The sequence below is a fragment of the Salvelinus alpinus genome, chromosome 18 (genome assembly GCF_045679555.1).
Source record: "Salvelinus alpinus chromosome 18, SLU_Salpinus.1, whole genome shotgun sequence".
Taxonomy (NCBI): Eukaryota; Metazoa; Chordata; class Actinopteri; order Salmoniformes; family Salmonidae; genus Salvelinus; species Salvelinus alpinus.
The window spans coordinates 29,928,155-29,948,610 of NC_092103.1; the positions used below are offsets into that span (position 1 = coordinate 29,928,155).

The 20,456-nt window shown below is 45.3% G+C and overlaps 3 protein-coding genes across 4 annotated transcripts in view; 1 reads left to right on the forward strand and 2 right to left on the reverse strand.

The window, feature by feature from the left end:
* Window positions 1–20,456, forward strand: part of LOC139544158 (G protein-coupled receptor kinase 3-like) — an 88,777-nt gene that overhangs the window by 64,895 nt on the left and 3,426 nt on the right. Inside the window, exons 14-20 of the mRNA XM_071350958.1 lie at window positions 2,107–2,173; window positions 5,259–5,359; window positions 5,916–5,982; window positions 6,208–6,303; window positions 6,926–7,088; window positions 8,653–8,789; window positions 20,249–20,362. Coding sequence (XP_071207059.1) covers window positions 2,107–2,173; window positions 5,259–5,359; window positions 5,916–5,982; window positions 6,208–6,303; window positions 6,926–7,088; window positions 8,653–8,789; window positions 20,249–20,362 — 745 coding nt within the window. The remainder of the gene's footprint in view (window positions 1–2,106; window positions 2,174–5,258; window positions 5,360–5,915; window positions 5,983–6,207; window positions 6,304–6,925; window positions 7,089–8,652; window positions 8,790–20,248; window positions 20,363–20,456) is intronic.
* Window positions 11,668–16,021, reverse strand: LOC139544160 (putative nuclease HARBI1). Its single transcript, XM_071350959.1, has 10 exons — window positions 14,629–16,021; window positions 14,365–14,541; window positions 14,213–14,274; window positions 14,044–14,130; window positions 13,673–13,956; window positions 13,558–13,593; window positions 12,905–13,459; window positions 12,720–12,835; window positions 12,512–12,623; window positions 11,668–12,417 (listed from the first exon to the last, which is right to left on the reverse strand). The coding sequence occupies exons 7-10, from the start codon at window positions 13,374–13,376 to the stop codon at window positions 12,284–12,286; spliced, it is 834 nt and encodes a 277-aa protein (XP_071207060.1). The 5' UTR covers window positions 13,377–13,459; window positions 13,558–13,593; window positions 13,673–13,956; window positions 14,044–14,130; window positions 14,213–14,274; window positions 14,365–14,541; window positions 14,629–16,021; the 3' UTR covers window positions 11,668–12,283.
* On the reverse strand, window positions 16,205–20,251 carry LOC139544161 (putative nuclease HARBI1). Of its 2 annotated transcripts, XM_071350960.1 has the most exons (10): window positions 19,071–20,251; window positions 18,807–18,983; window positions 18,655–18,716; window positions 18,486–18,572; window positions 18,115–18,398; window positions 18,000–18,035; window positions 17,347–17,901; window positions 17,162–17,277; window positions 16,954–17,065; window positions 16,205–16,859 (listed from the first exon to the last, which is right to left on the reverse strand). In XM_071350960.1, exons 7-10 carry the CDS (start codon window positions 17,816–17,818, stop codon window positions 16,747–16,749), a joined length of 813 nt encoding a protein of 270 aa, XP_071207061.1. In that variant the 5' UTR covers window positions 17,819–17,901; window positions 18,000–18,035; window positions 18,115–18,398; window positions 18,486–18,572; window positions 18,655–18,716; window positions 18,807–18,983; window positions 19,071–20,251; the 3' UTR covers window positions 16,205–16,746. The 2 variants fall into 2 exon arrangements, 1 of the variants encoding a protein (XP_071207061.1); XR_011668810.1 differs by lacking the exon at window positions 17,162–17,277 and having other exon boundaries at window positions 17,347–18,398.

A 20,456-nucleotide genomic window follows, 5' to 3' on the forward strand; every position in this document is an offset into this window, starting at 1 on the left:
CTCTCGCTCTGTCTCTCTCTCGCTCTGTCTCTCTCTCGCTCTGTCTCTCTCTCGCTCTGTCTCTCGCTCGCTCTGTCTCTCGCTCGCTCTGTCTCTCGCTCGCTCTGTCTCTCGCTCGCTCTGTCTCTCGCTCGCTCTCTCGCTCGCTCTCTCTCTCGCTCGCTCTGTCTCTCGCTCGCTCTGTCTCTCGCTCGCTCTGTCTCTCGCTCTGTCTCTCGCTCTGTCTCTCGCTCTGTCTCTCGCTCTGTCTCTCGCTCGCACTGTCTGTCTCTCGCTCGCTCTGTCTGTCTCTCGCTCGCTCTGTCTGTCTCTCGCTCGCTCTGTCTGTCTCTCTCGCTCTGTCTCTCGCTCTCTCTGTCTCTCGCTCTCTCTGTCTCTCGCTCGCTCTGTCTCTCGCTCGCTCTGTCTCTCGCTCGCTCTGTCTCTCGCTCGCTCTGTCTCTCGCTCGCTCTGTCTCTCGCTCGCTCTGTCTCTCGCTCGCTCTGTCTCTCGCTCGCTCTGTCTCTCTCTCGCTCTGTCTCTCTCTCGCTCTGTCTCTCTCTCGCTCTGTCTCTCTCTCGCTCTGTCTCTCGCTCGCTCTGTCTCTCGCTCGCTCTGTCTCTCGCTCGCTCTGTCTCTCGCTCGCTCTGTCTCTCGCTCGCTCTGTCTCTCGCTCTTTCTTTCTCTGTCTCTCTCTCGCTCTGTCTCACACTATCTCTCGCGCGCTCTCTCTCGCTCTGTGTCGCGCTCTCTCTCGCTCTGTGTCGCGCTCTCTCTCGCTCTGTGTCGCGCTCTCTCTCGCTCTGTGTCGCGCTCTGTGTCGCGCTCTCTCTCGCTCTCTCTCGCTCTGTGTCGCGCTCTCTCTCGCTCTGTGTCGCGCTCTCTCTCTCGCGATCTGTGTCGCGCTCTCTCTCTCGCGATCTGTGTCGCGCTCTCTCACGATCTGTGTCGCGCTCTCTGTGTCGCGCTCTCTCTCTCGCGCTCTGTGTCGCGCTCTCTCTCTCGCGCTCTGTGTCGCGCTCTCTCTCTCGCGCTCTGTGTCGCGCTCTCTCTCTCGCGCTCTGTGTCGCGCTCTCTCTCGCACTCTGTGTCGCGCTCTTTCTCTCGCGCTCTGTGTCGCGCTCTCTCTCTCGCGCTCTGTGTCGCGCTCTCTCTCGCGCGCTCTGTGTCGCGCTCTCTCTCGCGCGCTCTGTGTCGCGCTCTCTCTCTCGCGCTCTGTGTCGCGCTCTCTCTCGCGCTCTCTCTCGCACGCTCTGTGTCGCGCTTTCTCTCTCGCGCTCTGTGTCGCGCTTTCTCTCTCTCTTTCTCTCTGTGTCGCGCTTTCTCTCTCTCTTTCTCTCTGTGTCGCGCTTTCTCTCTCTCTTTCTCTCTGTGTCGCGCTTTCTCTCTCTCTTTCTCTCTGTGTCGCGCTTTCTCTCTCTCTCTTTCTCTCTGTGTCGCGCTTTCTCTCTCTATCTTTCTCTCTGTGTCGCGCTTTCTCTCTCTATCTTTCTCTCTGTGTCGCTTTCTCTCTCTCTCTTTCTCTCTGTGTCGCGCTTTCTCTCTCTCTTTCTCTCTGTCGCGCTTTCTCTCTCTCTCTGTGTCGCGCTCTTTCTCTTTCTCTCTGTGTCGCTTTCTCTCTCTGTGTCGCAATCTCTCTCTCGCTCTCTTTCTCAAATTTCTCAAATTTGGGGAAATGACACTAATTGTTCTATATTTTTGACATTTTGTCAAGAAATGCAGCTCTGCCTCAGGTTCTGCTGTTTTGCAGTGGTTACACATCTCTCTCTGTGTGTTTGATGTGGAGTGTGTAAATGCCAGTGGTCCGGGCCCATTAGGTCACACTTCAGAGGCAGGCAGGCAGCTGGGTTTAGGGGCCGGTAACGATTGCTAGGTATGGTGTGAAGTGAGGGAGTGAGAAAGAGAGAGGGGGAGGGAGGGAAGTTGATGTGTGTGTCAGTGTGTTTGAACACTTCAAAGACGAGAGAGAGAGAGATACACACACATGTGAGATACACACACGTTATCTGCTGAGGACTAGCTTGTCAGTGTGACATCACTCACATGACTTGGTTCACTGTTTCACCGTTTCCCACACTCCTTCCCTCCCACTACAGTAACACTAACAGCTCTCTGTTCTCTCTCTAGGCACAGTCCCTTCAGACAGCACAAGACCAAAGACAAACATGAGATTGACCGGATGACGCTCACTATGGTAAGGCCTCCTTATGCGCACGTGCACACACACACACACACACACACTATGATAGATCGTTGTGTACACTACAGTGCACACAAAGCACACACACACACTCATTGAGATGTCCTTATGCGCACTTGAACACACAGCATGTGGTTAGTTCATGTTGACACAGAACAGAAGTACTCATACCTCTTGATTTATTCCACATGTTACAGCATGAATTCAACATGGATTAAATAAATACTTTCTTTTAGAAATGTTTGCAAATTTATTGACCATGAAATATATAAATATCTCATTTACATAAGTATTCACACCCCTGAGTGAGTACTTTGTAGCACCTTTTGCAGCGATTACAGCTGTGAGTCTCTCTGGCTAAGTCTAAGAGCTTTCCACACCTGGATTGTGCAACATTTCCCCATTATTATTTTCTAAATTCTTCAAGCCCTGTCAAATTGGTTGTTGATCATTGTTAGACAACCATTTTCAGGTCTTGACATAGATTTTCAAGTAGATTTAAGTCAAAACTGTAACTCGGCCACTCAGGAACATTCACTGTCTTCTTGGTAAGCAACTCCAGTGTAAATTTGGCCTTGTGTTTTAGGTTATTGTCCTGCTGAAAGGTGAATTAATTTCCCAGTGTCTGGTGGAAAGCAGACTGAACCAGGTTTTCCTCTAGGATTTTATCCGACATTCCATTTCTTATTTCATCCTGATAAACTCCCCAGACCTTACCGATTTACAAACATACCCATAACATGATGCAATCACCACTATGCTTGAAAATATGGAGAATGGTATTGAGTAATGTGGTGTATTAGATTTGACCCGAACGTAACACTTTGTATTCAGGACTAAAAGTAAATTGTTTTGCCACATTTTTTGCTGTATTACTTTGACATTGTAGTCATTTAGCAGACTCTTCTCCAGAGAGACTTAGTTAGTGCATCTTAAGATCGCTAGGTGGGACAACCACATATCACAGTCATAGTAATTACATTTTTCCTCAAATGAACCAAAACAGTAATGTATGAGTTCAAGAAGGGTGGGTACTGTAGTGCCTTTTTGGAATATTATTCTGTACAGGCTTCCTTTTCACTCTGTCATTTAGGTTAGTATTGTGGAGTAACTACAATGTTGATCCATCCGCAGTTTCCTCCTATCACAGCCATTAAACTCTGTAACTGTTTTAAAGTTACCATTGGCCTCATGGTGAAATCCCTAAGCGGTTTCCTTCCTCTCCAGCAACTGAGTTAGAAAGGACACCTGTATCTTTGTAGTGACTGGGTGTATAGGTACACCATCCAAAGTGTAATTAATAACTTCATGCTCAAAGGGAAATTCAGTGTCTGCTTTTTTATTTGTTTTATCTATCAATAGGTGCCCTTCTTTGTGAGGCATTGAAAAACCTCCCTGGTCTTTGTGGTTGAATCTGTGTTTCAAATTCACTGCTTGATGAGGGACCTTACAGATAATTGTATGTGTGGGGTACAGAGATGAGGTAGTCATTCAACAACCATGTTAAACACTATTATTTCACACACAGTGAGTCCATGCAACTTATTATGTGACTTGTTAAGCACATTTTTACTCCTGAACGTATTTAGGTCATAACAAAGTGGTTGGATGCATTCACTCAAGACATTTCAACTTTTCATTTTTTATTAATTCGTTTTTTATGATCCACTGACATTATGGGGTATAGTGTGTATGCAGTGACAAAACATCTGTTTAATCAATTTTGAATTCAGATTGTAACACAACAAAATGTGTAAAAAGTCTAGGAATGTGAATACTGTCTGAAGGCCCTGTATACGCAAAGTAAGGATTTATCCTTCAATACACTGAAACAAAAGCACACAAACACTACCCGCAGCAGTACATATCCTGGAGATATCATCTTCACAGATGTTACAGAGAACTCCTCCTGCCAAGTCTGTGTCATAATGCCCAGGGAATGAGAGAGAGGCAGGAGAGGGAGCATTGAGAAGAGCTTCTGGCAGGAAAAAGGTGCATTTGCATCCTTACTTTGCATCCGTCTCTCTGCCTGCTACAAACAGCGTCAGATTACACATAGAGGGAGCGTCCCGAGTGGTGCAGTGGTCTAAGGCACCGCATCGCAGTACTAGCTGTGCCACTAGAGATCCTGGTTCGAGTCCAGGCTCTGTCGCAGCCGGTCACGACCGGGGTGGCCTACATTTAGTCCAGCGTCAACCGGGTTAGGGGAGGGTTTGGCCGGCAGGGATCCCGTCCAACACTAGCGACTCCTGTGGGAGGCTGGGAGCAGTGCACGCTGACACGATTGCCAGGTCACGTGCTTCCTCCGACACAATCGTGCGGCTGGCTTCCGGGTTAAGCCAGCATTGTGCCAAGAAGCTTGGCTGGGTTGTGTTTCGGAGGGCGCATGGCTCTCGACCTTCGCCTCTCCCGAGTCCGTACGGGAGTTGCAGCGATGGGACACGACTAACTACTAATTGGATACCATGAAATTGGGGAGAAAGAAAGCCATAGACTACGAGGGGAGGCCTAGACCAGCCGTGCCAAACCCTCTTGAGAAGCTACCCTCACGCAGGGTTTTGTTGCAAGCCTCAGGACCACGATTAGCTGGATCAGGTTTTAGAGCAGGGCTGGAACCAAAACCTGCACATGTGGTAGTTCTCCTTGAAGAGGGTTGGTCACCCCTGGTCTTGACTAGAGTATGTCTACTGTAGAAGACTATGGAGTATCAGAGCAGAGAGAACTGTTAGGAGGGGCTAAACAAGGAAAGTATTGTCAGTCGAGATTAAATCAGATTAGGTTTTAATCCAGCCACTTAATCTGAGTAATCTATATAATCCCTGTTAGGAATTCTGATTTAATGGTTTTATTAGATAAATGATCACCACCAAAGTTAGAGGGCTTGGAATGAGAGTGTTATGGAGGAGGACTGTGGACATACTATGGAACAAGGAATGATGGAGCACACATCCTCTTCTTCCCTCTCAATTTTCAATACATATTGAATAGGCTTTATTGTCATGATAAATCAAGTCAGTATTTTATCTTGTTAAAGAAGGAAATGAGACTAATCTCCTCTTTCTCTCTCTCCTCTCCATAGAACGTGGAGTTGCCAGACTCGTTCTCTGTGGAGCTGAAGGGTCTATTGGAGGGTCTGCTGCAGAGAGATGTGGTGAAAAGACTGGGCTGCCTGGGACGAGGGTACACACGCGCACACAACCACACACACCCAAACACCTGCTACTACTAACATTGTTTTACAATCATTGTTGTTAATGTCAGGTTCTAAGAAACTTCAACCTTGGACTGCATACCTCATAAACAGTATTTAACTGTTCTGGGCTAGCCATTTGTTTTTCAATGCACCAATAGAGTGCATTGTGCGTTGACACAAAAGCCATTTGTTTTTAAACAAAAGCCATTTGTTTTTACCATGCACCTGTCCTGAGCAACATAATTGAACATTTCCATTGGTTCTCTGTCCAACCTTGTGGCGGGTATAAGGCCTAGTGTGAATACTATGAAAGGCCAATACATTATAATAGTCCGTAACCTAGTTTGGTTTTGTTGGAAATACTGCCACCTGCTGTTAGGACATGAAACTGTTCCAATGTGAGAATGACCTGGCTTTTTCTCTCGCTCCCTTTCTCTCCATGCACGCACACACACACACACACACACACACACACACACACACACACACACACACAACACACAACACACACACATACACAACACACAACACACACACACACAGGGCCCCAGAGGTGAAGGAGCATCTGTTCTTCAAAGGCATTGACTGGCAGCAAGTGTATCTCCAGAAGGTAAGGCGTGTTTGTGTTGAATCAGGTGACCAGGTTCATTATAAAGTCTCCCAGTCTGGACAGTCGTCCCTGTTCTCTTTCTCTCCATCTGTTGCCATGGTTACTCCTCTGCTGTAGGAATGTAGTAGTTGCTTTGTTCACTCACCCTCTTTTCTTCTCTAATACCTATCCCCCTTTCTCTCCCCCCTCTTCCTTCTCTCTTCTCCTCCCTCTCCTCTCCTCCAGTATTCTCCCCCTCTCATCCCTCCTAGAGGAGAGGTAAATGCAGCAGATGCTTTTGACATTGGTTCCTTTGATGAGGAGGACACCAAGGGCATCAAGGTAAAGCTCCCAACACACACACCCCTTATCTCATGAAACCACCAAGGGCATCAAGGTAAAGCTCCCAACACACACACCCCTTATCTCATGAAACCACCAAGGGCATCAAAGTCAAATCCACAGCATTATATAACCGCTAAAACGGTAATCCTGATATACACACTCACCTACATCATACTGCAACGCACACACACACGCACACATGCTCACACATGCTCACACACACACACACATGCTCACACACACACACACACATGCTCACACACACACATGCTCACACACACACACGCTCACACATGCTCACACACACACACGCTCACACACGCTCACACACACACATGCTCACACACATGGAGGCTGAGGTGTAACGTGACTCTATCAGTGTACAGAGAGAAAGTCCTTCCAACAGAGGTTTAACATTACACAACAGTATTAGGAACATTGGGAGCGTTCCAGGCTGCCTTAATTACAGTGGTGCTGCACAGCTTAGCAGATCTCACAAGGACTGGTGTCGTGGTTCTCAGACATGACTTCACTTAGCCTTACACCTCATAGCTGTCTCGTTCCTCTCTCCTCTTCCTCTCTCTTCCTCCTCTCCCCTTTCACCTTTCCCTCTCTCCAGTTGTTGGACAGTGACCAGGAGTTGTATAAGAACTTCCCCCTGGTCATCTCAGAACGCTGGCAGCAGGAGGTGGCTGAGACGGTGTACGAGGCGGTCAACTCCGACACGGACAAGAACGAGGCCCGCAAGAGGGCCAAGAACAAACAGCTGCGCCACGAGGAGGGTAGGAGGACACACACGACGCACATCTCCACACACACAGACACACGGCGCACATCTCCACACACACACACACGGCGCACATCTCCACACACACACAGACACACGACGCACATCTCCACACACACACAGACACACGGCGCATATCTCCACACACACACACACACACACACACACACACACACACACACACACACACGACGCATATCTCCACACACACACACACACACGACGCATATCTCCACACACACACACACACGACGCATATCTCCACACACACACACACACACACACACACACACACACACACACACACACACACACACACGACGCATATCTCCACACACACACACACACGACGCATATCTCCACACACACACACAGACACACGACGCATATCTCCACACACACACACACACACACACACACACACACGACGCATATCTCCACACACACACACACACACACACACACACACACACACGACGCATATCTCCACACACACACACACACACACACACGACGCATATCTCCACACACACACACACACGACGCATATCTCCACACACACACACACACACACACACGCGACGCATATCTCCACACACACACACACACGACGCACATCTCCACACACACACGACGCACATCTCCAGACACACACACACACACACACACACACACACGACGCATATCTCCACACACACACACACACACGACGCATATCTCCACACACACACACAGACACACGACGCATATCTCCACACACACACACACACACACACGACGCATATCTCCACACACACACACACACACACACACGACGCATATCTCCACACACACACACACACACACACACACGACGCATATCTCCACACACACACACACACACACGACGCACATCTCCACACACACACACACACACGACGCATATCTCCACACACACACACACACACACGACGCACATCTCCACACACACACACACACGACGCACATCTCCACACACACACACACACGACGCACATCTCCACACACACACACACACGACGCACATCTCCACACACGTCTCCACACACGTCTCCACACACGTCTCCACACACGTCTCCACACACGTCTCCACACACGTCTCCACACACGTCTCCACACACGACGCACATCTCCACACACGTCTCCACACACGTCTCCACACACGACGCACATCTCCACACACGTCTCCACACACGTCTCCACACACGTCTCCACACACGTCTCCACACACGTCTCCACACACGTCTCCACACACGACGCACATCTCCACACACGTCTCCACACACGTCTCCACACACGACGCACATCTCCACACACATCCCACTAGAGATGCACGATATGGACTGAATGTCATATTGCAATATTTTTGTATTGATGATATGACTTGTGTTGTAACAAAACACTTGTAAGACAGTAGGTATTGTGGAACATAGTGTTTTATCATTGTGCAGCCCTACCTCACACACATCATGTGGGTAAGATTTTCCTTGTACCTGCTGACGCTGGCTTTCATTCCATGTGTGTGTATTTGTGTGTTGTAGACTATGCCCTGGGGAAGGACTGTATAATGCACGGCTACATGTTGAAGCTGGGGAACCCGTTCCTGACGCAGTGGCAGCGCAGATACTTCTACCTGTTCCCCAACCGAGTGGAGTGGAGGGGAGAGGGGGAGTCACGGGTGAGCAACACACACACCTCTACTTCCCCTTTTGTGTGTTTAAGTTGTGTGTGTTTCAGTTGGTGTGCTTCTTCTGTTGTTCACGTATGTGGTCGTCTGTCTGTTTCCACTTACAAGCATGTGCTTTCATGGGTATGTGATGGGTGTGGTGAGTGATGGGTGTGGTGTGTGTATTCTTCGTCATTGTCCATCTGTCAGTGAATGAAGGTTGTCTGTCCTCGCTCCATTCTGTAGGCCTGGATTAAAAACATGAAAAGATTCTGTAGGCCTGGATGAAACCATTCTGTAGGCCTGGATGAAACCATTCTGTAGGCCTGGATGAAACCATTCTGTAGGGCCTGGATGAAACCATTCTGTAGGCCTGGATGAAACCATTCTGTAGGCCTGGATGAAACCATTCTGTAGGCCTGGATGAAACCATTCTGTAGGCCTGGATGAAACCATTCTGTAGGCCTGGATGAAACCATTCTGTAGGGCCTGGATGAAACCATTCTGTAGGCCTGGATGAAACCATTCTGTAGGCCTGGATGAAACCATAAACATTCTGTAGGCCTGGATGAAACCATAAACATTCTGTAGGCCTGGATGAAACCATAAACATTCTGTAGGCCTGGATGAAACCATAAACATTCTGTAGGCCTGGATGAAACCATAAACATTCTGTAGGCCTGGATGAAAACATAAACATTCTGTAGGCCTGGATGAAAACATAAACATTCTGTAGGCCTGGATGAAAACATAAACATTCTGTAGGCCTGGATGAAAACATAAACATTCTGTAGGCCTGGATGAAAACATAAACATTCTGTAGGCCTGGATGAAAACATAAACATTCTGTAGTCCTGGATGAAAACATAAACATTCTGTAGGCCTGGATGAAACCATAAACATTCTGTAGGCCTGGATGAAACCATAAACATTCTGTAGGCCTGGATGAAACCATAAACATTCTGTAGGCCTGGATGAAACCATAAACATTCTGCAGGCCTGGATGAAACCATAAACATTCTGTAGGCCTGGATGAAACCATAAACATTCTGTAGGCCTGGATGAAACCATAAACATTCTGTAGGCCTGGATGAAACCATAAACATTCTGTAGGCCTGGATGAAACCATAAACATTCTGTAGGCCTGGATAAAAACATAAACATTCTGTAGGCCTGGATAAAAACATAAACATTCTGTAGGCCTGGATAAAAACATAAACATTCTGTAGGCCTGGATGAAAACATAAACATTCTGTAGGCCTGGATGAAAACATAAACATTCTGTAGGCCTGGATGAAAACATAAACATTCTGTAGGCCTGGATGAAAACATAAACATTCTGTAGGCCTGGATGAAACCATTCTGTAGGCCTGGATGAAAACATAAACATTCTGTAGGCCTGGATGAAACCATTCTGTAGGCCTGGATGAAAACATAAACATTCTTTAGGCCTGGATGAAACCATTCTGTAGGCCTGGATGAAACCATTCTGTAGGCCTGGATGAAACCATTCTGTAGGCCTGGATGAAACCATTCTGTAGGCCTGGATGAAACCATTCTGTAGGCCTGGATGAAAACATAAACATTCTGTAGGCCTGGATAAAAACATAAACATTCTGTAGGCCTGGATGAAAACATAAACATTCTGTAGGCCTGGATGAAAACATAAACATTCTGTAGGCCTGGATGAAAACATAAACATTCTGTAGGCCTGGATGAAAACATAAACATTCTGTAGGCCTGGATGAAAACATAAACATTCTGTAGGCCTGGATGAACCCATTCTGTAGGCCTGGATGAAACCATAAACATTCTGTAGGCCTGGATGAAACCATAAACATTCTGTAGGCCTGGATGAAAACATAAACATTCTGTAGGCCTGGATGAAACCATAAACATTCTGTAGGCCTGGATGAAACCATAAACATTCTGTAGGCCTGGATGAAACCATAAACATTCTGTAGGCCTGGATAAAAACATAAACATTCTGTAGGCCTGGATAAAAACATAAACATTCTGTAGGCCTGGATAAAAACATAAACATTCTTTAGGCCTGGATAAAAACATAAACATTCTGTAGGCCTGGATAAAAACATAAACATTCTGTAGGCCTGGATAAAAACATAAACATTCTGTAGACCAGGGGCCTGTTGCACAAAACTAGGATAAGGGATTAAGCCAGGATATCTTGGTGATCCTGGCTCAATTGATTCGTAATCCGGTTGCACTAAAGATGGATAGGGGGCAGGAGGATATGTTATGGTATAAATTACCATGGAGATTTATTCTGTGGAGCTAGCCTGCTCCAGACCAGGCTAAATTCCAGGATCTATTTAATCTCATCCCTAATGTCAGTCAGCAGTCACCACAAATGGAAACCAATAGTTATTTCACTGCTCACTATACATTGTTATCACATATAACTAGACCCACTGTTATTATTTAAACGTTTGTGATCATTAATTTCAATGATTTTGGATAAAAAATGATTTTTAGATGATGTTGCTATCATTAGATAATTTACAGTTTCCCATAGACTATAAGGCTATATATAAAATGATAGAATATTAGGGCCACAGAGGGGAAAAAAACACAAGTCATAATATTGTAACCAGTTGTTTTAAAGGAGGACAGTTGTTAAAATGACAGATGTGGGGCATTTCGTGAAATTGTACTTCAGTATGGTTTCATAAACAAAGACATGCTGATGTGCCAGAATATTAAGTATCACATTGTCATAAGTATCAAAACTGTAAAAACAATATGTAGCTTTTCTGCAGAAAGAACCAGCCTCATAAATGTATGACTTTATCCTTTTTCTTCAGTGTGGCCCTAGTACTCTGTCATATAAACAAATACACATTCCATATGAATATAAAAACACAATGTGTAACATTATGTTCCTTTATTGAATAAGGACAAAACAAAGCAGGTAAACCATCAGCTCCTTTCGAAACTGAAGTCACAGTGACTCTACAAGATGGAAAGCACAGAATCCAAGCATATTATACAAAATGATACATACACATTCAAAGGTCTGTATAACACACCCTGCATGTCTGCACACTAAAATAAATGCAGGACAAATCCATACACATCAACTGAACAGACAAATGAATGGATGCAGTAGCCTCCCTGCAGCCTTGTATTACACACAGTATACCGCACAAACATCATAAGAGGCCAAATTCGTCAAAAAACGAACCCAAAAAAACCCAAATTCCTCTGCCACCGCAGGACATATTTAACCAAAATTGAAAGCACACATACTAACTAAAATAATTCAACACATATTGGTCCCTCAGCAGCCGACCACTGTCGTCATCAGGGAAGATTGCCGGATTGTCCCAGTCCATGGCTGGTGGCACTCTGGGGGCCCTCTCCTTCCTCAGGCAGGCCACATTGTGGAGGACAGCACAAGCCACAGTAATATCACATGCCCTAACAGGGCTGACCCTTAATTTGTGAAGGCAGTGAAAGCGTGCCTTCAGGAGGCCAAAGGTCATTTAAACTCTGGCCCTGGTCCTGGCATGGGCATGGTTGTAGGCCTGCTGTGCTTCCTGGGGGTCTGTGAAAGGTGTCAGGAGAAAAGGCTGGCAGCCATACCCCCTGTCTCCCAGCAACACACCAGAGAATTCACCTGTCAACACAAAATCTCATCATTACTACCTCATAAACACAGTGATATTCTTGACACAGCCATGATGGTTATAAATAGGGGTTGTGTGGCTTACCTTGTGATAGGCACTGATAGATTTCAGAGGCCCGAAAGATTCTGGAGTCATGGACTGAGCCAGGCCATTTTGCCACAACATTGCTGATCACACAGTCAGCATTGCAGACCATCTGAAATCATAAGATGAGGAATATTACACCAATCAATGCACATCACTGGCAATGCAGAGTGTTCGTCAATGGACAATATCAAAAAGTTATGTTCACCTGAACATTAATGCTGTGAAAGGATTTCCTATTCACAAAATCGGCCTCATGGGCACCTGAGGGGGCTTTTATCCTTATGTGTGTGCAGTCCACTGCACCAATGACATTGGGGAAACCTGTCACACAAAGTAATGAGTATCCTACTATGTGTTAACAGTTGTCCTGTAATTTGTAGATCCTCTTACCTGCAATCCTATAGAACTCCTCTTTGATGTCACAGAGTCTTCTGTGGCCAGGGAAGGAGATGAAGACATCTGCTAATGCTTTGATAGCCAGACACACACTCCTTATTGTGCGGCAAATTGTGGCCTTATTCAGCTGTTCTGCATCCCCCACTGAGTACAGGAAGGCTCCACTAGCAAAAAAGCGCAAGGCCACACAAACCATTTGCTCCACACTCAGTGCATGGCTCCGTGCAGTGCGGTGCTTAATCCTGGGACCCAGTAGTCTGCATAGATACCTGATGCCATCTGCAGAAAACCTGTATCTTTCATATAGATGGTCATCAGGGAAGGCCAGTGGGTCCAACCGGTCCCTGAAGACCCTTTCTCGCCTGAAGGCTCTCCTCAGCACAAGTGCTTCTTCATCCACCACATCTCGCACGAATGGGCATGCCATTGTCAGAGCAGAAAGGAACACACAATTTTGGGCCTTCATATAGGCTAGTGGCCACACCTGGTGCTGGGGGGGTGGGCAAAAGAGGGCGATGCCTTATAACGATGACTTGGTTGTACTGATTGCTGGGAAAATAAAAAAAACCTTAGAAAGATGCCACCGTCCTGTGTGCTCACAATAAGAGCTCATATGTCATGGCTCACCTGACTTTACGAGAATATACCTAATTTTTATTTTGAGCTGTGTCATCTTCTTGGAGCTGGGGGAGGAAAGAAAAATAATGATTAATACATTTGTGTTACAGTTAGCATACAGTGTACATTGAAGGCATATCTCACCTCCCTCTCAAGTTTTTTTATTTCAAGGTCCAGTTTCCTAATTGTCCTCTTTTTTATTTCGGACTCCAGTGCAAGATTTTCCATCTTTTTCTTCTTGTACTGAATGTCTATGTCTGCCAGTTCTATTTGGCGCCGGAGGTGGTTGCCATACAACTTTCTGATAGCTTGTGAGCTCTGTGAACACAATACAATTAGCGCAGCTGGAATTTGGCAGGATGTGGTGTCCTTTTATTAATACGCACTATGTTGCCAGGCTGGTTTTCCCACTGTATAGCATCTGGGTCCTGTAAAAGAAATTAGATTTTTTGATTTTGATGAGGACTCCTCACCATTGTAGAGTAAATAGTACTTTCACAGTCTTAACATGATACCTCATGCCTTCTGGAATCCAGAGAGATGGTCTCCTCCTCATCATCGTCTCCATCATGTGCTGTTGCTGCTGCACTGGGGCCTTCACCCTATCACATTTAATCGGATTCATATTGAAGCTAGTAGACAAGACATGCCAGGCCTACAGTATGCCTTTGATGGAGTACTCACTGGATCAGCATCGTCTGGTGCTTGTGCTGGTGGCTCTAACAGGAACACAGTGCTGCCAGACACTGCAAGGCAATAGGTAAACCAAAGTCAGACAGTCCAAATTGATTCAATATGAATGTGGTTGTATCCCATGTAGAGATGGAAGGACATACCTTGAATGAAGCGGGTGGCATCTTGGGAGGAACCTATGCTCGTCTCTTTCCCCCCAGGGATCCCCTCTAAGACGGGCCTGCCTTTATTTAGCTCCAAGGCCATGTCCTCTGCTGGGGTAAGGTCAGCCTTTGGTGACCCACCACCCGTGCCTTGTCTGTGGGTATTCTTTTTCACTGCTAAAACAGTACAGACAATGTGTGAGCAGGCACCTTCTGGGTACAATATATGCTTGTGCTTTGTTAAATATTAGTCAGGGACCATACCATTCTGCAGAATGTTCTTGTATTTGATTTTGACCTGCTGCCATGTCCGTTTTGGCCCGTTCATGTTTAATCTACACACACACACACACACACACACACACACACACTTTAATGGAGTCACACTGCAAAAAATTACTTGGTATTTTTGTCTTGTTTTCAGTAAAAATATCAAAAAATTTATCATAGCTTTATACAGTGTGATGGAGTTACTTTACACAATTTCACTCATATCTGCAGTGCATTTCAATTAAAAATTTAACCGTTTCATAATTACAGTACAACTGCATTTTTGGAGATGTGAATTAAATATTTGAATTGTAATTGTGATGTTTCAGCGGAGCGGTGAGTGTGTAATTGTGCACTACTTACGCATTCAGGCGGTCTGCAATACTTTGCCACGCTTTTTCTCTTTGCTTTATCACTGTGGCGGTGTTGCCTTTCTTCTTAATTATATCTTTTACCTCCTCGTATGCCTCCATGAGGATTTGTGCTTCCGACGGGGAAAAGTACGCGGCTCTAGTTGCCATGGTAAATCAGTTAATCTGTGATCTGTGGCGGGGTCTATTTGAGTGAGCCGTGAGCGCGCACCTATCCAGGATTGGTTTCACCTGGCTTAATGAATCCGTGTCTGCTCATCCTGGCTTGGTCTTTGTGCAACCAATTAAGCCTGGACGCACATGTTTTGGCTTCATTGAGCTCAGCTGAGTCATTTATCCCGGATGTCTTAATTCTACTTTTGTGCAACAGGCCCCAGGGGCCTGTTGCACAAAACTAGGATAAGGGATTAAGCCAGGATATCTTGGTGATCCTGGCTCAATTGATCCGTAATCCGGTTGCACTAAAGATGGATAGGGGGCAGGAGGATATGTTATGGTATAAATTACCATGGAGATTTATTCTGTGGCGCTAGCCTGCTCCAGACCAGGCTAAATTCCAGGATCTATTTAATCTCATCCCTAATGTCAGTCAGCAGTCACCACAAATGGAAACCAATAGTTATTTCACTGCTCACTATACATTGTTATCACATATAACTAGACCCACTGTTATTATTTAAACGTTTGTGATCATTAATTTCAATGATTTTGGATAAAAAATGATTTTTAGATGATGTTGCTATCATTAGATAATTTACAGTTTCCCATAGACTATAAGGCTATATATAAAATGATAGAATATTAGGGCCACAGAGGGGAAAAAAACACAAGTCATAATATTGTAACCAGTTGTTTTAAAGGAGGACAGTTGTTAAAATGACAGATGTGGGGCATTTCGTGAAATTGTACTTCAGTATGGTTTCATAAACAAAGACATGCTGATGTGCCAGAATATTAAGTATCACATTGTCATAAGTATCAAAACTGTAAAAACAATATGTAGCTTTTCTGCAGAAAGAACCAGCCTCATAAATGTATGACTTTATCCTTTTTCTTCAGTGTGGCCCTAGTACTCTGTCATATAAACAAATACACATTCCATATGAATATAAAAACACAATGTGTAACATTATGTTCCTTTATTGAATAAGGACAAAACAAAGCAGGTAAGCCATCAGCTCCTTTCGAAACTGAAGTCACAGTGACTCTACAAGATGGAAAGCACAGAATCCAAGCATATTATACAAAATGATACATACACATTCAAAGGTCTGTATAACACACCCTGCATGTCTGCACACTAAAATAAATGCAGGACAAATCCATACACGTCAACTGAACAGACAAATGAATGGATGCAGTAGCCTCCCTGCAGCCTTGTATTACACACAGTATACCGCACAAACATCATAAGAGGCCAAATTCGTCAAAAAACGAACCCAAAAAAACCCAAATTCCTCTGCCACCGCAGGACATATTTAACCAAAATTGAAAGCACACATACTAACTAAAATAATTCAACACATATTGGTCCCTCAGCAGCCGACCACTGTCGTCATCAGGGAAGATTGCCGGATTGTCCCAGTCCATGGCTGGTGGCACTCTGGGGGCCCTCTCCTTCCTCAGGCAGGCCACATTGTGGAGGACAGCACAAGCCACAGTAATATCACATGCCCTAACAGGGCTGACCCTTAATTTGTGAAGGCAGTGAAAGCGTGCCTTCAGGAGGCCAAAGGTCATTTCAACTCTGGCCCTGGTCCTGGCATGGGCATGGTTGTAGGCCTGCTGTGCTTCCTGGGGGTCTGTGAAAGGTGTCAGGAGAAAAGGCTCCCAGCAACACACCAGAGAATTCACCTGTCAACACAAAATCTCATCATTACTACCTCATAAACACAGTGATATTCTTGACACAGCCATGATGGTTATAAATAGGGGTTGTGTGGCTTACCTTGTGATAGGCACTGATAGATTTCAGAGGCCCGAAAGATTCTGGAGTCATGGACTGAGCCAGGCCATTTTGCCACAACATTGCTGATCACACAGTCAGCATTGCAGACCATCTGAAATCATAAGATGAGGAATATTACACCAATCAATGCACATCACTGGCAATGCAGAGTGTTCGTCAATGGACAATATCAAAAAGTTATGTTCACCTGAACATTAATGCTGTGAAAGGATTTCCTATTCACAAAATCGGCCTCATGGGCACCTGAGGGGGCTTTTATCCTTATGTGTGTGCAGTCCACTGCACCAATGACATTGGGGAAACCTGTCACACAAAGTAATGAGTATCCTACTATGTGTTAACAGTTGTCCTGTAATTTGTAGATCCTCTTACCTGCAATCCTATAGAACTCCTCTTTGATGTCACAGAGTCTTCTGTGGCCAGGGAAGGAGATGAAGACATCTGCTAATGCTTTGATAGCCAGACACACACTCCTTATTGTGCGGCAAATTGTGGCCTTGTTCAGCTGTTCTGCATCCCCCACTGAGTACAGGAAGGCTCCACTAGCAAAAAAGCGCAAGGCCACACAAACCATTTGCTCCACACTCAGTGCATGGCTCCGTGCAGTGCGGTGCTTAATCCTGGGACCCAGTAGTCTGCATAGATACCTGATGCCATCTGCAGAAAACCTGTATCTTTCATATAGATGGTCATCAGGGAAGGCCAGTGGGTCCAACCGGTCCCTGAAGACCCTTTCTCGCCTGAAGGCTCTCCTCAGCACAAGTGCTTCTTCATCCACCACATCTCGCACGAATGGGCATGCCATTGTCAGAGCAGAAAGGAACACACAATTTTGGGCCTTCATATAGGCTAGTGGCCACACCTGGTGCTGGGGGGGTGGGCAAAAGAGGGCGATGCCTTATAACGATGACTTGGTTGTACTGATTGCTGGGAAAATAAAAAAAACCTTAGAAAGATGCCACCGTCCTGTGTGCTCACAATAAGAGCTCATATGTCATGGCTCACTTGACTTTACGAGAATATACCTAATTTTTATTTTGAGCTGTGTCATCTTCTTGGAGCTGGGGGAGGAAAGAAAAATAATGATTAATACATTTGTGTTACAGTTAGCATACAGTGTACATTGAAGGCATATCTCACCTCCCTCTCAAGTTTTTTTATTTCAAGGTCCAGTTTCCTAATTGTCCTCTTTTTTATTTCGGACTCCAGTGCAAGATTTTCCATCTTTTTCTTCTTGTACTGAATGTCTATGTCTGCCAGTTCTATTTGGCACCGGAGGTGGTTGCCATACAACTTTCTGATAGCTTGTGAGCTCTGTGAACACAATACAATTAGCGCAGCTGGAATTTGGCAGGATGTGGTGTCCTTTTATTAATACGCACTATGTTGCCAGGCTGGTTTTCCCACTGTATAGCATCTGGGTCCTGTAAAAGAAATTAGATTTTTTGATTTTGATGAGGACTCCTCACCATTGTAGAGTAAATAGTACTTTCACAGTCTTAACATGATACCTCATGCCTTCTGGAATCCAGAGAGATGGTCTCCTCCTCATCATCGTCTCCATCATGTGCTGTTGCTGCTGCACTGGGGCCTTCACCCTATCACATTTAATCGGATTCATATTGAAGCTAGTAGACAAGACATGCCAGGCCTACAGTATGCCTTTGATGGAGTACTCACTGGATCAGCATCGTCTGGTGCTTGTGCTGGTGGCTCTAACAGGAACACAGTGCTGCCAGACACTGCAAGGCAATAGGTAAACCAAAGTCAGACAGTCCAAATTGATTCAATATGAATGTGGTTGTATCCCATGTAGAGATGGAAGGACATACCTTGAATGAAGCGGGTGGCATCTTGGGAGGAACCTATGCTCGTCTCTTTCCCCCCAGGGATCCCCTCTAAGACGGGCCTGCCTTTATTTAGCTCCAAGGCCATGTCCTCTGCTGGGGTAAGGTCAGCCTTTGGTGACCCACCACCCGTGCCTTGTCTGTGGGTATTCTTTTTCACTGCTAAAACAGTACAGACAATGTGTGAGCAGGCACCTTCTGGGTACAATATATGCTTGTGCTTTGTTAAATATTAGTCAGGGACCATACCATTCTGCAGAATGTTCTTGTATTTGATTTTGACCTGCTGCCATGTCCGTTTTGGCCCGTTCATGTTTAATCTACACACACACACACACACACACACACACACACACACACATTTAATGGAGTCACACTGCAAAAAATTACTTGGTATTTTTGTCTTGTTTTCAGTAAAAATATCAAAAAATTTATCATAGCTTTATACAGTGTGATGGAGTTACTTTACACAATTTCACTCATATCTGCAGTGCATTTCAATTAAAAATTTAACCGTTTCATAATTACAGTACAACTGCATTTTTGGAGATGTGAATTAAATATTTGAATTGTAATTGTGATGTTTCAGCGGAGCGGTGAGTGTGTAATTGTGCACTACTTACGCATTCAGGCGGTCTGCAATACTTTGCCACGCTTTTTCTCTTTGCTTTATCACTGTGGCGGTGTTGCCTTTCTTCTTAATTATATCTTTTACCTCCTCGTATGCCTCCATGAGGATTTGTGCTTCCGACGGGGAAAAGTACGCGGCTCTAGTTGCCATGGTAAATCAGTTAATCTGTGATCTGTGGCGGGGTCTATTTGAGTGAGCCGTGAGCGCGCACCTATCCAGGATTGGTTTCACCTGGCTTAATGAATCCGTGTCTGCTCATCCTGGCTTGGTCTTTGTGCAACCAATTAAGCCTGGACGCACATGTTTTGGCTTCATTGAGCTCAGCTGAGTCATTTATCCCGGATGTCTTAATTCTACTTTTGTGCAACAGGCCCCTGGATGAAAACATTCTGTAGGCCTGGATGAAAACATAAACATTCTGTAGGCCTGGATAAAAACATAAACATTCTGTAGACCTGGATGAAAACATTCTTTAGGCCTGGATGAAAACATAAACATTCTGTAGGCCTGGATGAAAACATGAAAACATTCTGTAAAAGAGACAAAGGTAAGTCTGACCACTACTGGCCAACCCTCCTCTCCTCATCTTCCTTTCCTCTTGCAGTGGCCCTGTAGATGGGTTGGAGTGTCTCCTCAGTTCAGAGTTCAGAGAAGCGTCCTTACTCTGCAGCTCCGTTCAAAAGACTCCTCTCCTCTATAGCTCCATTTTGATTGGTCCATCTCATACCCAGCTTGTTTGTGATTGATTCCTCTCTCCCCGAAGTGAATTTCTGATTGGTTGGTGTGTGTTCAACAGCAAAACCTGCTGACGATGGAGCAGATTGTGACGGTGGAGGAGACACAGATTAAAGATAAGAAGTGCATCCTGCTGCGCATCAAAGGAGGGAAGCAGTTTGTCTTGCAGTGTGAGGTACGTAGGAAAACTACTAGATCTTTCTGTCTCGGTCTCTTCCTCTTTCACTGTCTCGGTCTCTGTAAATGATTGTGCAAGTTGTAAGTTATTA

Bases quoted from the DNA above. Each gene is read 5' to 3' on its own strand.
- LOC139544160 (XM_071350959.1), bottom strand. From the start codon at position 13,376: ATGAAGGCCCAAAATTGTGTGTTCCTTTCTGCTCTGACAATGGCATGC. The intron at 12,836-12,904 runs GTAAGAGGATCT...TTTGTGTGACAG, and splicing joins GGAGTTCTATAGGATTGCAG to GTTTCCCCAATGTCATTGGT. The intron at 12,418-12,511 runs GTAAGCCACACA...TTGTGTTGACAG, and splicing joins CTATCAGTGCCTATCACAAG to GTGAATTCTCTGGTGTGTTG.
- LOC139544161 (XM_071350960.1), bottom strand. From the start codon at position 17,818: ATGAAGGCCCAAAATTGTGTGTTCCTTTCTGCTCTGACAATGGCATGC. The intron at 17,278-17,346 runs GTAAGAGGATCT...TTTGTGTGACAG, and splicing joins GGAGTTCTATAGGATTGCAG to GTTTCCCCAATGTCATTGGT. The intron at 16,860-16,953 runs GTAAGCCACACA...TTGTGTTGACAG, and splicing joins CTATCAGTGCCTATCACAAG to GTGAATTCTCTGGTGTGTTG.